This window comes from Somniosus microcephalus, chromosome 31 (assembly GCF_052327205.1).
Source record: "Somniosus microcephalus isolate GS21.2 chromosome 31, FLI_Smic_1.0, whole genome shotgun sequence".
In the NCBI taxonomy this organism is placed as follows: domain Eukaryota; kingdom Metazoa; phylum Chordata; class Chondrichthyes; order Squaliformes; family Somniosidae; genus Somniosus; species Somniosus microcephalus.
The window spans coordinates 30,725,358-30,743,085 of NC_141017.1; the positions used below are offsets into that span (position 1 = coordinate 30,725,358).

Genomic DNA, 17,728 nt, shown 5'->3' on the forward strand with positions numbered 1-17,728 from the left:
CCGCCACCTTCGCAAGGGTAATTAGGGATGGGTAATAAATGCTGGTCTTGCCAGCGACGCCCACATCCCAAGGGACGAAAAAAAAACCCCAACTCTCGCTCATTTTGGCTGCCGGGAATGGCGTCCGCTACAAAATAACTTTCCGCTGCTGCATTTGAAATGCCATTTTTCTAAATGTACTCAAAAGGCCAGGATCTGTTGAATTTTTTTTTATTTTTTTAAAACTGTCTGCAACAATTTGGAAGAATGGGAAAGGTACCTGAAGTTCTCCTCTTGTAGCTGCTCCAGCTGGCTCTGGAGTACGAGGAGTTTCTTGTTGGTGACGCTGGTCGATTCCTCGAAGGAGTCGGAGCGGTTCATCCGTTCACGCAGCACTTTGTTCTCGGCCATCAAACTGCTCTTTTCATCCAGAAGAGATGCAACCTGCAGGGGGGGAAAACCTGCAAGAGTCATGGCGTCGGAAGGAGCGAAGAGGAATGTAAGGAAAATCCTTGCCAACCAGAGGGGGTTGGCTCGTTCTTCTTCAGCGGTCTCAGCCCTAATCATCAAGAACCATCATGTAGTGATTGTCTCCTAGATAAGGAATAAAAATACCTTTTTCCCCCACTAAGTTTTTTTCAGAATGAAGTGACGATGAGGCATTAAGAATGTTCCTGGCCATCTGCACTGATAGATGGAGTGCACTGAGTGGACACACTCCAGGTACCAATCCAACATCTGCACCCATTAATACAGACCCTGGTGCTCCTAAATTAAAGTTACATCTGCAGTGAGTTTTTTGGTCACTGCATAGAGACAGCAATATTTTTTTTTAAATGTTCAAATCGGGTTCATCAGCAAAGCAATCACTTTACATTTATAAAATCTCATTCCCTATCCTTAGGCTTATCTCCACACCGAACAGCACAACACAGCTGTCGGATGTCTCCACAGGCATTCACAACATAGCTGCTTCTTCAGCAGCAGCAGACCACCGCTCTTTACCTCACTCTCCTCCCTCTGACCCAAGGGGGGTGATTTTCATTTAGAAGTTGGGAAGGAGGCGGGACTACAACTTTTGGGGTTGCGGCCAATCCACGCGGTTTTAACTTGATTGATCTTGTCCAGCCCGCCCAGCGGGCTCAGCAGGCCAATTAAGGGCCACCCGGCAACAGGTGACGTCACAGATTGGGAGGACTCGTAAAAATCAACATTTCATTGTGCAGTACACACGTCTGTTGCATATATGACAAATAAAATTGAATTGATATTTCATCTGTCAAAACGTTTTGACAGATGAAATATCAGCGTTTCACAGCTGTTTGAAGCTGTCAAACACTGACAGTCTTACTTCTAACCCGAGTCCTACTACACAGACTCAATTAGAAATCTCTCCGGCACAGAAAGCTGCAGCCTGTCACTTTTGACAGTTCGCAGCCGTTCTGCTTTCTGTGCCGGCTGAATGATGGACTCCCGAAACCTAGAGGAAGGAAGGCTGTAAAGGTAAGTACAGCTAATTTAAACTTCTTTACACACTTTAGACACACCAAACACACTTACCTTTGCACTCATGCACCCATCACTCACCTGAACACCGACATCTCGACCCCTCCAAGTCCTTCAACCCGACGACTCTAACTTGGCGTGGTTTGGAGCCGTCGGGAATCCCACACTTCAACATTAAAAATAGGAATTAGGCTAAAAACTGTTTGTTAACTACCTGTTAACAGGCAGTTAATTGTCACTAATCCCTTCCCGCCTCGGGTAGGCGGGTCCCCGCCTCCTTTGAAACTTACATGGAGGCGGGTTGGGGCGGGATGGTGTCGGGACCCCCGAATTCGGGACTTTAACCCCCCGCACGCCTCCAATCCCGACTCCACGGGTCAGTTAAAATCGAGGCCAAGGTCTGACTTGGCGCACACGGTGAGGCCCAAGTTGAAATGCTAGTTGCCCAATACTCTAAATAAATGAAACAACCATAAGCAACAGCATACACAGCACATACCAGGGAACAGAAACTACAGGATAGTGCTGCGAGAGTGTTTTATGGTTTATAAACATTAATAAAACTTCATGCGCTCTTAACAAGCAGCAATTAAATAAAGTTTACAGTGATCGTGCACAGCCCTTTTATGTTTACTAGTTTAAGTCAACTTGGACTCCCTACCAAACCCTTGGTTCCTTTACATCCAGGAAGGCAGGATGAGCTGGGCAGTGGGCTTCTCTGCAGCAGCTGTCAACACCGCTCAGAATCAGACACAACTCCTTCTTTGCAGGGTGGGATTTTTCTCTCAGTCTTTCTCTTCCTTATCCCCAAGCTTTGTCCGAGAATCATTTACGTTAAATCGACAGCACTTCCCAAACCCGCGACCTCTACCGCCTAGACGGACCAGGGCAGCAGGCACATTGGAACACCACCACCTCCAAGTTCCCCTCCAAGTCACACACCAGCCTGATTTGGAAATATATCGGCCGTTCCTTCATCCTCGCTGGGTCAAAATACTGGAACTCCCTCCCTAACAGCACTGTGGGAGCACCTTCACCACACGGACTGCAGCGGTTCAAGAAGGCGGCTCACCACCACCTTCTTGAGGGCAATTAGGGATGGGCAATAAATGCTGGCCTTCCCAGCGATGCCCATATTCCATGAATGAATTTAAAAAAAATCATGCTCCCTTGACCAATGGCCTACTTAGTGTTGTATAAGCCAAACGGACCAGAAAGACCCAGGCTCAATGTCCTGTCTATGTTACATTAACCCATTTCAATTGGAGTAAGGGTGGTACAATTGCTTCAGTACCCATGAGCTTGAGGAGGGAGAGGCAGGAAGGGGGGGGAAAAAAAAGAAACTGAGGTACTTGGTCCTGAAGTGACGCAAGTATGAAAGCATTCATGTGTGGACAGATTAGGCTCACCTGTAATACCCTCCAGAGCTGTATAGCCTGGTAGAACTCACCATCAAGGCTCACTTGGGAGATGTGTGAAAACTGTCAGCACCCGTGGAACGCTACCCGAGAGAGAGTCAGTAGCTCACCCAGAGTGGTGAACCTGTGGAATTCCCTGCCACACAGGGCAGTTGAGGCCAATTCATCTATCTATCTATATATATAAAAAAGGATCCGTCCATCTGTCTGTCTGTGTGTATGTCCGCTATACACTCAAAAGTTATAGAGCATACCTACACATATGTTATATCAAAAGAAAGCTTATGATTAGGGGAGTGTCATAGGCATCTTTACTTTTTGGTCAGACAAAAATTGTTCGGACAGTATACAAAAAACAAAACCTGATGGTTGACCAATCCTACGGGGGAATCCGCTCATTAGCGTTGATTGACTTGACGGTTGACCAATCCTACGGGGTGGGCGGGGCCTAATCCTTCAAACTGCCGTTTTACAAAAAAGCCTTGGCAACGCCGGGCCCCCCAGCTAGTTAAATATATTCAAGAAGGAGTTGGATATATTTCTTGAGGCTAAAGGGATCAAGGGATATGGGGAGACGGCAGGGACAGGGCACTGAGTTTGGATGATCAGCTATGATCTCATTAAATGGCGGAGCGGGCTCGAGGGGCCAAATGGCCTACTCCTGCTCCTATCTTCTATGTTTCAGGAACAGAGAGAATATTAAGTTGATCCAGTATTGACTACTTGGTTGGAGTAGCAATCAAGGCTAGATGCAGCTCCTCCACATGGGGCACTGCTACAGCAATCAAGTCAGATAAATAGCTCCTTTTCAAACCCAAATGGGCCCGTGACTTCTTAACAGTATTTATACCCATCAAGACTACAAAACGACGTTGCAACAAATTGAATCCATATTATAATGTACTTTGCAGATCCTTACAACTTTCACAGTATTTGTAAAAAGAAAATTTAAACCACTATCACAAAAGCCATGCCTAGGGCAGTGTTTGGGTTACACTGTTAAGACGAGGTGTGCTCATGCAGAATTTTGACACCAAGTAGATTAATAACATTTAAGGTGCTATTGTTAAAAGTATATTTAAAAAAAAAAAAGAATCTACTGTTTTTAAAAACTTACCTTAACCTGGCTCCCTTAGAGATATTTTTGTCATTTATTCTTTAGCCCTTATGAATAAAATGTATTAGACAAATTACTGCTCTGAATCATTAAAAGTAAGTCTGCATGGAATGGTACATCATACTTGTGAATACTGCCTATGGGCAGATCCTTCTCATCTTAAAAGGCGCAGTACCTTATATTGTCACACAGATTCTCCGTTTCTATCCCCGACATATGGGAGGAGCTAATGTAGTATGGTTACAGAATGAACATCTTTCTCGAACCATCCAACGTTCACATAGATGGCCAAGTTTAGGATTGGACCATTCGTGCACTCCGCCTGCTGACCTTTGCACTTTGCCCCCTGGGCTTCTGCCAGTAACAGCCAAACAGGTATTGTGCAAACAAATCGTGTGGTACAATACTAATATTTCAGCAATCAAGGGCCCTGGAAAGACTTTATTTTTAAAACCCCCCCCCCCACAGGTTTCCTTTGCTGCCAAGGAGCATTACCGTAAGCTTTACGGCGAGAATCTCACCTCCTTGCAGGGAAGACAGGGAACCGAGTAGGTTAACCAAACAGTCGAAGTCTGGAGGGTGGTCCCATGTGCTTTGTCACCTGACGCACCATTAATTGGAGGGAAATCACCCTGGCTCTTGAGACAGTCTAACTTGCTGTCTGATCACTTGATTTAAGTGAATGGCATTTTTACAATGTTGCAAACCAGTTTGTGCCTTCTGTCAAGGCTGCTGTGCCATACTCTTTGCAGCTACAAGTGCAATTCACTGCAGTAGATTCCCCTATACACTCTTCTTAAGCAGTCCCTCGGAACCAAGGATGACTTGCTTCCACACTAAAAATGAGTTCTCAGGTGACTGATGAGTCCAATGTGGGACCTACAGTCTCTGTCACTGTTGGGGTTGTCCATGAGGGTCCTGACGTTCCAGGTCCCGAACTTCATTTTAAAGGGTGGAAGATGCCTGTGCGGGAATTCTTTTAACGTGGGGTGGCCGTTGCACACCAGCTACCACATGGGCTTGACAGAGCAAGGTCCTGGTCCAATGGCAAGGAGATCCAAGACGATTGGAGACCAGGCTCTGCTACATCGGCCTAGCACACACACAAACATACTCCTACTGTCCTCCACCCTCCTTCCCGCAGGTCCTCTCTGCCTGGGTTTCATAGGCTGCAGTGTGGTCCTCCCGAACCCGCTGCTGGGCCACACTGCACCACTCCTGGGCCTCCACTTATCAACTTACATAGTTATAGTAATCTGGGATGTAATGCTTAAGTTATCCACCAGATGGAGACAAATAGTAAGGGATCACAATTACCAGTGTTTTAAGGTAATGTCCTGGCACACCACTTATTAAGGTAGTGGCATTGCATTCTGGGTATGACTCAGAGGTTGATCCTCCATCTTTTGTTCATGCAGTAAGAAATAGAGTGTGCATGCCTGCAGCTGTAAGAGCTATGTTCTCTCCTAAACTGTGTAATTAAAAAGTAAAGTTTTGGGTTCCTGAAGTCTGGCTTATAGCAGTTATTGGACCTTACCACTCGGATATCACAATAGTCCTACACACACACCAGGCAGAAAGAACTACTACCCATAGACCTAGGCACATGGTGGAATACACTCAAATTACCTGGGCTTGTTTTAGAAATGCAAGTCTACATGTAAATGAACACAGATTTAGGCTTCTGCTATTTTACTCTTTTCACCCCCATGGCTTTTTCTTACTTCTTCTCGAGGATGCTGCCACAGCAAAGTATTTCACCTAGTAAAGTCCATCCTTTGGCGACATTAACTAAATTCCCTTCATTCAGGTCCAGACTAAGACAATTTATGGCGACAAGATTATCAGTGGAGCATACGGTTTTAAAAGTCAGCTGTTAGTAGTCGAATTGCCATATTAGAAGCTTTAGAATCAAGAAATGACCCTGCTTATAAATAGTTAAATAACAAATCAAACTTTGGAAAAGCATCTTCACAGCCGCCAGGGTTTAGTTCTGTATTATTGGATGTCCAGTGACAACAGAGCACCTGTGAAGGGGGCCAATCTTTCAGCTGGACATGCTTTCCCAGCTCTTCAATTAACAAAATGAGCCATTTCCACATGAGCACCTCTCTGTAGTTACATTCATTAGACTTGGCATCATCTTTAAGAGGAAATTAGTTCACAATTACCAGAAAAATACCAGTAATCCAATTATTTTTGGTAGTTGAAGGGCTGCAATGTCGGCGGCAGTGTGTGCACGGTTTCACAAGTTAAATAAACCAGTGATGCAATCACCACAGCCACAAGTTGAATAAAGTCTCTCAGAAGGGTCATGAACTCAGTAATACAAACTTACCAGTGCAGTACTTTATTTATGGTCTAGCAAAACTTTTTTTTAAGTTGTTCTTTTCTTTAAATTATATAATTATATTTAAGTCCCAGGTTAAAAAAAAGTCAGAATTGCAGCTCTGTTTGGAGGACTCCACATAAACCCGGGTCACTAGTTAGGGAGTGAATTGTACAATAATGTTTCAGATTCACCCTCTAGCCAAGCCTTCATTTAAAAGCTTCTACTATACAATTATAATGCACTAAGATCAGATTATTCAGATATAGTGATTTTACAGAATTATGGATTTAGGTAGAAAGAAAAAGACTTACATTTCTATAGCGCCTTTCATGACCATCGGAAGTCCCAAAGCGCTTTACAGTCAATGAAGTACTTTTGAAGTGTAGTCACTGTTGTAATGTGGGAAACGCGGCAGCCAATTTGCGCACAGCAAGCTCCCACAAACAGCAATGTGATAATGACCAGATAATCTGTTTTTGTTATGTTGATTGAGGGATAAATATTGGCCAGGGCACCGGATGACTCCCTTGCTCTTCTTCGGAATAGTACCGCGGGATCTTTTACATCCACCTGAGGGGGCAGACGGGGCCTCGGTTTAACGTCTCATCCGAAAGACGGCACCTCCAGACAGTGCAACACTCCCTCAGCACTGCACCGGAGTGTCAGCCTAGGTTTAGGTGCTCAAGCCCCTGGAGTGGGACTTGAACCCACGACCTTCTGACTTAGAGGCGAGTGTGTTACCCACTGAGCCACAGCTGACACTGTATAGAAAAATATAGATGCCCTTTTATTAAACAAGCTGCATTAGAGCAGATTCCTATTTTTGACCTTATTGGCAGTTCATTTGTTGAAAGGAATCACCTAGTGACTGAAAATTTGTGTGGTTAGCTGAGCAGATTCGTGTGCACTATCTTTGTCTTAGGAACAAAGAGAAATGATCTAGTTGATCAACAATAGTGACAACGCACAGTAGGCATACACAGGTGGAAATACACAGAGTCCTGCGTAGCAACTGGCAAAAGCTGGGAGGGGAAAGGGATAATTTCTTCCAATTTTTACTGGGTATTTCCACTCTTATTTGGGGTGGGCAGTTGAGAAAACAACAGGAAGGTCATAAAAGTTAGACGATGCAGGGTTATTAGCATTTATGTGCAACATTGTCAATTATTGGTCCCCTTCAAATATCTTGAGGTCTATTCAGCCATAGACACCCTAACAGAGATATCCAACTCAGTTGTAAGCACACACCTGCAGATCCAGTTCATGACAGCGCTGAGCGAGTTCATCCTTTGATTCCACCTCGTCACACACACTGAATCTCTTCAACTGGAAAGAGAGAAGGTTGCTTTATTTCGATAATTTCTACATACAGTATTGCTTTATTCACGGTTAGATATACAAGAGTAGTCAGAGTGAAGCCAACAGCGGCTTCTAGGTCTAAAATAACCATTAAGGCATTCTGTGAATTCATTTAACAGACCACTGACCTCCACTGTAAATGCCAGTCAATAGTATTTATTTTTTAAATATACATAACATTACCATCTTTATAATGGAATTATTATTACTAGCAATAACTAAATTCAAATAAGGTTACCTGACTGTCCACGTCACTATAGCTGTCGCTATGCACAGATTCGCAAGGGTCTCTGGTCAAAAGCTGGAGCGAAAGGAAAAATAAGTGATTACTAATAGTGCAGTGAGAAATGTAAAAGGGAAATCTAAGGTGGATGACAAGAAGCGAGATATACACTGAGAACTGATCGAGAGGTTTATAATCAGTAGAGCCCCAAAAGATTGAATTAGATACTTTTAACTTAATTTTAAAAAAATACCCAACTTATAGTTTCACAAAAGTGCACTGAGCTCACTACTATGAAGGGCCAGTATCATGAAGTAGAAGAACGGTGGCATAGTGGTTAGCACTGTTGCCTCACAGCGCCAGAGACCCGGGTTCGAATCCGGCCTCGGGCGACTGTGTGTGGAGTTTGCACATTCTCCCCGTGTTTGCGTGGGTTTTCTCCGGGTGCTCCGGTTTCCTCCCACAGTCCAAAGATGTGCGGGTTAGGTTGATTGGCTATGATAAATTGATCCTTAGTGTTAGGGGGATTAAATACGTGGGGTTACAAGGATAGGGTGGGATATGTGTTGGTGTAGGGGTCCTGTGTCCTGACCAATATTCGCCCTTCAAGAGAAAAACAGAATAACTGACCATTTATTCATTATTTGTGATACCTTGCTGTGTGCAGTTGACTATCGCATATACCTACATAACAGCAGTGACTACACTTTATATTAAAAAAAAAAATTATTGGTTGCAAAGCACATTTGGGATGTCAGTAAAGTGCAACATAAATGCAAATTCTTTCATGATTTCCATTCCTAGCCCCCACCACCTCATTCTTGGCACTATTTTGTTTATTTTTTCCACAATTTAAAAAAAAAAAGGGGTTTAAACATGGCTCTCAATATAAAAACAAAAGGGCTTGAAATTAAATGGAGTTTGAACCTTTGAAGCTGCATTTGTCTAAATTGTTTAAATATAGGATCCTGTTGTAACCATATCATTACTGAATTATTCATCATTTTCACATTACACAAGTAATTTTGGATACCAATTCACTAAAAATACAAGATGGGAAACTGAAAATGACATTGGAGCATGGAATCTAAAAAAAAATTAATTTTTTTTGTAGTTAGCAGAAGCATTTTCCACTTTCCCCAATAAAACATTTGAAAATTTTCAAATTGGTACAGTGCAAACCATAGATTTTGGTTTAAACCATAATTGTTGGTTATAATCTGAATAACCATGTAGGCTTGGACCGAGACGCCGAGGTGTAAAAGAGTTTAAGGGCTCAGATCAGAAGCTCAACTTGGGGGGTGGTGGGGGGGGAACCATACGTCTGTGTCCCATTGCTACAAGGTAGGCCATGTTGGTGCTCCAAAGCCTCACCCCACCAAATTCTATCTGCAGGAAACTCTTTTTTATCCGGCACCGACGGGACCAGCGTGGTGCCGGTTTATCAAAAAGTCCGGATTACAGAGAGGTATAGTAAAAGGTACGGGAGCTCCGTACACAGCAACAAATCCAGGCTTCCCTGTTGCTTAGCAACATGTGCAGGAACCCCGGCCACAGACCAAGCGTCCCTGTTGCTTAGCAACATGTGCAGGAACCCCGATTGCATAGCCAGAGAGCGAGGAACGGCCACTAATATGAAGTAAAGCTTACCTGAACCTACTCCTGAATTTTGCCGGTTAACCGAGATTTCCGGTTATTTAGGTGCCGGTAAATCGAGAGTTTCCTGTACTGCAATACTCGAACGATTAGGAAGCCAAACATCATAAAGCATCCGCTATATTCTTTCTGCCTGTTCGTTTTCACAGTAAATGGATCAGCCATGTGAAAAATGTCACACAGAAGCATTTTGTTTTTATACACCCCGATCTACATTCTGCTGTGGTCGTCTGCTTACCTCCTGGATGGCCGTCATGACAACATGTTGAACAGATTCCTCCAGCGTCATAATACGCTGGATGTATTCTGGAAAGGAAAAGTGCGTCAGTCGTCGAGTAGTATCATATTCATTATGTTAAAAACAGACAGTGAATAAATGGCTCTGAAGTAGTCTTAGGGACCAGAATCTCAGTTACATTGAAAAGTTTCAGAAGGGACACGACCGAGCAAGTGCTGTAGTATGGCACAAAAGTCCGTCCCTCTCTCAAGGCCAGATTTCTAATTCTGGCCTCGACTGACGTTTGAACTCGACTGTCTCGCTATAGGGGGATTTTGCCAGCGAGCAGCTGGGTTGTTAGATGGAACGCCACATGCCAACTCAGCATTCCATTTGTGGGCCGGGTTAGGGGCAGGAAAAGAAAGGATTTTGCAAATGAAAAAACAACTGGGTTAACAACAGATGCAGAGAGATCCACGCTCTGGAAAGTCCCACAGCCCATGGGGAAGGGGGCAGCACTGAAAGATTTGTATATAATTATCGCAAACGGTAGTAACAACCAAGTCACTATTTTGGCTTTAGGCCAAAGCCAAGTGAAACATTCTGGAAAAGCAAGGTCATGAGTCTCTCTCACCCCTTCCCCCACCTCCCAAGATATAAACTTCAAATTCCTTAAAAGTAACATCAACTTCTATGTCAATAGCAAAATACTGCGGATGCTGGAAATCTGAAATAACAACAGAAAATGCTGGAAACACTCAGCAGGTCCGGCAGCATCTGTGGAGAGAGAAACAGAGTTAACGTTTCAGGTCGATGACCCTTCGTCAGAACTGGAATAGGTTAGGGAAGTAACAGATTCTTAAGTAAGTGTGGGGCAGGGAAAGGGAGGAGAGGAGGAAAGAACAAAGGGAAGGTCTGTGATAGGCTGGAAGGCAGGAGAGATTGACTGACAAAAGGGATGATGGTGCGAGGCAAAAGGAGAGGTAATGGGACAAGAAACAAAAGATGACTAGATGAAGTGTAAATGGCGATGGCAGAATCATCAACAGCTACCATATGAGAAAAAAACAGAAAAAAATAGGGGCCAAGGTTATAGTCTGAAATTGTTGAACTCGATGTTCGCGATTTACTTGTACTTCTTGCAATCTAGCATACTGTATTCGCTGCTCACGATGTGGTCTCCTCTACATTGGGGAGATCAAACTCCGATTAGGTGATCGCTTTGCGGAACATCTCTGTTCAGTCCGTAAGGGTGACCCCGAGCTTCCGGTGGCCTGTCACTTTAATTCTCCGCTCCACTCCCACTCTGATCTCTCTGTCCTCGGCCTCTTACACTGTTCCAACGAAGCTCAACGTAAGCTCGAGGAACAGCACCTCATCTTTCGATTAGGCACTTTACAGCCTTCTGGACTCAACATGGAGTTCAACAATTTCAGATCATAACCCCGGCCCCTATCTTTTTTTTCTCTCTCACATGGCAGCTGTCGATCATTCAGCCATCGCCATTTACACCTCATCTAGAGCCATCTTTTGTTTCTTAACTTGTCCCATTACCATCTCCTTTTGCCTCGCACCATCATCCCTTTTGTCTCTTAATCTCTCCTGCCTTCCACCCTATCACAGACCTTCCCTTTTGTTCTTCTCCCTTCCCCTGCCCCGCACTTGCTTAAAAACCTGTTACTTCTCTCACCTTTTCCAGTTCTGACAAAGGGTCATCAACATGAAACGTTAACTGTTTCTCTCTCCACGATGCTGCCTGACCTGATGAGTGTTTCCAGCATTTTCTGTTGTTATATCAAGTTCTATGTCCTATTAGTGACTTTTTTGGGTGCATTTTTTTTTTGATGTGCATCAAGCTGAAAGACGTTGGTGCTGATCAAAGAAACATTTTCGATTATAGGAATCCAGTGCGTCAGCATCAAGCATGCCCAGGTCATGTAAAGTATGATTCAACGCAGAGTAAAGCTCTCATCGAATCATAGAAATTTACGGCACAGAAGGAGACCATTCGGCCCATCCCATCTGTGCTAGCCAAAAAGAGCTATCCAGCCGAATCCCACTTTCCAGCTCTTGGTCCGTAGCCCTGTAGGTTACGGCACTTCAAGTGCATATCCAAGTACTTTTTAAATGTGATGAGGGTTTCTGCCTCTCCCACCCTTTCAGGCAGCGAGTTCCAGACCCCCACCACCCTCTGGGTGAAAAAAGTTCTCCTCAACTCCCCTCTAAACCTCCGACCAATTACTTTAAATCTTACTAAGTGGGCAGAGATTTGGCAGATGGAATACAATACTGGAAAGTGTGAGGTTATGCACTTTGGCAGGAAAAATCGTAGAGCAAGTTATTATCTTAATGGCAAGAAACTGGAAAGTACTGAAGTACAAAGGGATCTGGGGGTCCTGGTGCACGAAACTCAAAAGGTTAGTATGCAGGTGCAGCAAGTGATTAAGAAGGCCAATGAAATGTTGGCTTTCATTGCTAGGGGGATAGAATATAAAAATAGGGAGGTATTGCTTCAGTTGTACAAGGTATTGGTGAGACCGCACCTGGAATACTGCATACAGTTTTGGTGTCCATACTTAAGAAAGGACATACTTGCTCTCGAGTCAGTACAAAGAAGGTTCACTCGGTTAATCCCAGGGATGAGAGGATGGACATATGAGGAGAGGTTGAGTAGACTGGGACTCTACTCATTGGAGTTCAGAAGAATGAGAGGCGATCTTATTGAAACATATAAGATTGTGAAGGGGTTGGATCGGGTGGATGCGGGGAGGATGTTCCCGATGATGGGTGAAACTAGAACTAGGGGGCATAGTCTTAGAATAAGGGGCTGCTCTTTCAAAACTGAGATGAGGAGGAACTACTTCACTCAGAGGGTGGTAGGTCCATGGAATATGCTGCCCCAAAAAGCTGTAGAAGCTACATCATTACATAAATTTAAAACAGAAATAGACAGTTTCCTAGAAGTAAAGGGAATTCAGGGTTACGGGGAGCGGGCAGGAATTTGGACATGAGTCTAGGTTCGGATCGGTCATGGCCCTGTGGGTAGCGGAGCGGGCCCAGGGGCCGTGTAGCCTGATCCTGCTCCTATTTCGTGTGTCTAATTCTGTTAGATTCAGGAGATGGTTCTGTGATAGTAGATTGGCGGTTAGGATCAGATCAGCCATGATCTTATTGAATGGCGGAGCAGGCTGGAGGGGCCGATTGGCCTACTCCTGCTCCTATTTCTTATGTTCTTATGCCCCCTGGTTATTGATCTCTCTGCTAAGGGAAATAGGTCCTTCCTATCCACGCTATCTAGGCCCCTCATAATTTTATACATCTCAATCAAGTCTCCCCTCAGCCTCCTTTGTTACAAAGAAAACAACCCCAGCCTCTCCAATCTTTCCTTATAGCTAAAATTCTCCAATCCTGGCAACATCCTCGTAAATCCACAAAAAGCAGGACAAATCTGATCTGGCCAATTACCGTCCCATCAGTCTTTTTTTTATTTTTTTTATTCGCTTATGGGATCTGGGCATCACTGACAAAGCCAGCATTTATTGCCCATTCCTCACTATCAACCACACAGCCAATTTTTGTGTCATCTGCAAACTTCTTAATCATGCCTCCTACGTTGAACTACAGGAAACTTTCGATTAACCGGCACCTAAATAACCGGAAATCTCGGTTAACCGGCAAAATTCAGGAGTAGGTTCAGGTAACTTTTATTACTTGCCTTCCTCCATCTGTTGCTGTGCAAGGGTGTGGCTGCAGCTGTTGCTAGGCTACAGAGACGCTTGCAACTTGTGCCCATTGTTTTGAACAGCAACAGGGTTTGTTGCTTTATACGGAGCTCTCAGCTCTCCGTATCTTTTACTATAGCTTTTGGTTATCCGGAATTTTTGATGAACCGGCACCACGTCGGTCCCGTCCTTGCCAGATAAAAAAAAGTTTCCTGTATACCACAAAAAGGGACCTAGTACTGACGCCTCTCTTTTACTCTACCCCACTATTATATGCTGGGGTATGCTCTTGAGGTTGGTGCAGTGTGACATTTCCATATCAGTCAATTTAGTACCAATAGTGCCCAATGACAGGCAGTTTTGTGCTGGGAAACTGCTCGTAACTGGATTGATACTGCCCAAATTCAATTCATCAGTAGACTCTTACCGCTAAAATAGACTGAACAGACTCTGATCCCCGACAAGTCTGGGCTGTATTTGAAGCCAGGTGCCAGAGGTGAAAGGACAGCATTTAACAATCCACTGGAGCATCCAGTTCCTCAACTTTGAATGTTGTGGGCAAATGTGGGAAGTCACACAACACCAGATTATAGTCCAACAGCTTTATTTGAAATCACAAGCTTTCGGAGCGCTGCTCCTTCGTCAGGTGAAGTGAAGAGATGCATATAGGCACAGCATATATAGTCAGAGAATACTGCCAGATGATTACAGTCGTTGTTGGCTTGTTCTCTCTGCACAGATGCGGCTGGACCTGCTGTGATTTCCAGCAAAGTTTTTTGTTTTTTTCTGTTTTTCATACAGACCCCAGCATCTGCAACATTTGACCCCTTGTGACCCCACCTCATTGTTCTTTGATGTAATGTTTTCCTGACTGACCTGTTTGGACACCACTCACACCTTTGATTGCTGTGATTATCTCTCTGCTGAGGTGTGATAAAGGGCAGTTAGAAAGATTACCTGTAATCATCTGGCAGTGCTCTCTGACTATATATGCTGTGCCTATATGCATCTCTCCACTTCACCTGACGAAGGAGCAGCGCTCCGAAAGCTTGTGATTTCAAATAAAGCTGTTGGACTATAACCTGGTGTTGTGCGACTTCCCACATTTGTCCACCCCAGTCCAACACCGGCATCTCCACATCTTGAATGTTGTGGTAATTGCCCATCAGAAAGTTATGAGTCACTGCACAGCCCACTGCAACAGCCGGGGTCTTACCTTGTTTCTTCTCACAACTGACGGCGCAGCCAAGCACAAGTTGCAGCATTCGTCCAAGCTCTGCTGCATCCGAGTGCTCTCCTATCAGATTGACCTCTGGCAGATTATACTCAGAAATCTGGTGACCTAGAACCTGAAGAAAAAAATAATTTTTGAAATAAAAAAGTTAATTTGCAGCACTTACCATAATTATACACTTTCAGGGCAACAGACCCTACACGTCAAAATCTAAAATTTTGCTTCAAATTTAACATTTGGAGATCACAGCGTCGGCGGGAAACTCGAGCGGCAGAGCTGGGCTATAAAAGGCCCCAGAGACCAGGTAAGGCCTCAGAGCGTCGGCGGGAAACTCGAGGCAGCAGCGGGGCTATAAAAGGCCCCAGAGACCCAGGTAAGGCCTCAGACCGCAGGTATCGGCGGGAGGCGCAAGCGGGGCTATAAAAGGCTCCAGAGCCCCAGGTAAGGCCTACCAATCTCCGAACTCGGAGGGAAGGAGAGAGGTAAAAAGTAATCCAAGTGTGACGTCACCAGAAAGCGGGTAAGTGATTGGTTGGTAAGTATTTCTCTCTTTTTTAAGCTTAAACTCTGTGGTTTATAGTTTCTAAGGTGCGATATTCATCATCTAGAATCGGGGCAGAGGCTATTTAAAAATATTAATAAATTTAATTAATTACATGGAATGGGAGATCAGGTGATGTGTTGCTGCTGTAATATGTGGGAGCTGGTGGACACCATTGATGCTCACGGTGATCACATTTGCAGTAAGTGTTGGCTGCTCGAGGAATTCCAGCTCCGTGTTGAAGAGCTGGAGTCCGACCTTGAAACACTGAGACACATCAGGGAGGGGGAAGAGTTACCTGGACTCTGTATATCAGGAGGTCGTCACACCAATTAGATTAATTAATTCAGATGTAGTCCGTGGCCAGGGTCAGGATGGTGTGACTAGAAGTGAGGCAGGTACGGGGATCCAGGAGGTAGTGTTGGAGGAGCCGCAGCCCTTGCTCTTGTCCAACAGGTTTGAGGCTCTTACTCCCTGTGAGGATGGGAACAGGGACTGTGGGGAGGATGAGCAACCTGGCCACAGCACCGTGGAGCGGGGGGTCATTCAAGTGGGGGGAGTTAAAAGAAATGTTGTAGTGGTAGGGGATAGTATCGTTAGGGGGATAGATAGAGTTCTTTGCAGCTGAGAGCGAGAGTCCCGAAGGCTGTGTTGCCTGCCCGGTGCCAGGGTTAAGGACATCTCCTCTGGGCTGGAGAGAAACTTGGAGTGGGAGGGGGAGGATCCAGTTGTCGTGGTCCATGTTGGTACCAACGACATAGATAGGACAAGGAAGGAGGTTCTGCTGAGGGAGTTTGAGCAGCTAGGGGCCAAATTAAAAAGCAGAACCACAAAGGTAATAATCTCTGGATTACTACCTGAGCCACGTGCAAATTTGGCTAGGGTAAATAAAATTAGAGAGTTAAATGCGTGGCTCAAAGACTGGTGTGGGAGAAATGGGTTTTGCTTCCTGGGACACTGGCATCAGTACTGGAACAGGAGAGAGCTGTTCCGTTGGGACGGACTTCACTTGGCCAGTGCTGGGACTAGAATCCTGGCGAATCGAATAACTAGGGCTGTAGAGAGGGCTTTAAACTAATTAGTGGGGGGGAGGTTTTAAGAGAGCGAAAAATAAAAATGACAGCAAAGAAGGCAATAGAGCAAGGTAGCAGTGGGGGAATTAAAAACCAGAGCGTGTCAGGAAGGGACAGAATGTATAATGATAAAGGTAAAGTAGTAAAAGGGGTAAAAGCAGGAATAAATTGTCAGAAAACATATTTGAAAGTTCTTTATCTGAATGCACGCAGCATTCGTAACAAAATTGACGAGTTGACGGTACAAATAACTACACATGGGTATGATCTGGTGGCCATTACGGAAACATGGCTGCAAGATAATCATGACTGGGAACTAAACATACAAGGATATTTGACAATTAGGAAGGACAGACAGGAAGGAAAGGGAGGTGGGGTTGCTATGTTAATCAAGGATGGAGTCACTGCAATAGTCAGAAATGATATTGGGTCAAAGGATCAGGATAGTGAAACAGTTTGGGTGGAGATAAGGAATAATAAGGGGAAAAAGTCACTAGTGGGCGTAGTCTATAGGCCTCCTAACAGTTGCAACTCTGTTGGTCGGAGTATAAATCAGGAAATAGTTGGGGCTTGTAATAAGGGAACAGCTATAATCATGGGGGATTTTAACTTTCATATTGACTAATCAAATTGGGCATGGCAGCATTGAGGAAGAGTTCATAGAGTGTATTAGGGACGGGTTCCTTGAGCAGTATGTAACTGAACCAACCAGGGGGCAGGCAATCTTAGATCTGGTCCTGTGTAATGAGACAGGATTAATAAAAAATGTCCTAGTAAAGGATCCCCTTGGAATGAGTGACCATAATATGGTTGAATTCCAAATTCAGTTTGAGGGTGAGAGAGTTGGATCTCAAACCAGCATACTGAGCTTAAATAAAGGAGACTATGAAGTTATGAGAGTAGAATTGACTAAAGTGGACTGGGAAAACAGATTAAAGGGTAAGACGGTACAAGAGCAGTGGTCTACATTCAAGGAGATATTTCACATCTTTCAAGATAAATATATTCCATTGAGGAAAAAGGGGAGTAAAAGAAAAGACAGCCATCCGTGGCTTAGTAAAGTAATAAAGGATAGTATCCGACTGAAAACAAGGGCATATAAAGTAGCCAAATCTAGTGGGAGGATAGAAGATTGGGAAGCATTTAAAAGCCAGCAAACAATAACTAAAAGATTAATTAAGAAAGGGAAGATAGATTATGAAAGTAAACTAGCAAAAAATATAAAAACAGATAGCAAGAGTTTTTACAGCTATATAAAAAGAAAAAGGGTGGCTAAAGTGAACGTTGGTCCCTTAGAGGATGGGACCGGGAAACTAGTGGTGGGGAACATGGAGATGGCAAAGACGCTGAA

General features: G+C 44.3%; 1 protein-coding gene across 3 annotated transcripts in view; it reads right to left on the reverse strand.

Annotated features, from left to right (window-relative positions):
* Positions 1–17,728, reverse strand: part of hook2 (hook microtubule-tethering protein 2) — a 68,033-nt gene that overhangs the window by 29,522 nt on the left and 20,783 nt on the right. For 2 of the 3 annotated variants that reach the window (XM_085971722.1, XM_085971721.1), the window contains exons 5-9: positions 14,746–14,878; positions 9,829–9,896; positions 7,950–8,012; positions 7,601–7,678; positions 260–423 (exon numbers count right to left, since the gene is read on the reverse strand). In XM_085971722.1, the coding sequence (XP_085827848.1) occupies positions 260–423; positions 7,601–7,678; positions 7,950–8,012; positions 9,829–9,896; positions 14,746–14,878 (506 nt within the window). Of the gene's footprint in view, positions 1–259; positions 424–7,600; positions 7,679–7,949; positions 8,013–9,828; positions 9,897–10,006; positions 10,111–14,745; positions 14,879–17,728 lie in introns of those variants that run through there. The other variant, XM_085971723.1, reaches the window with a different exon arrangement.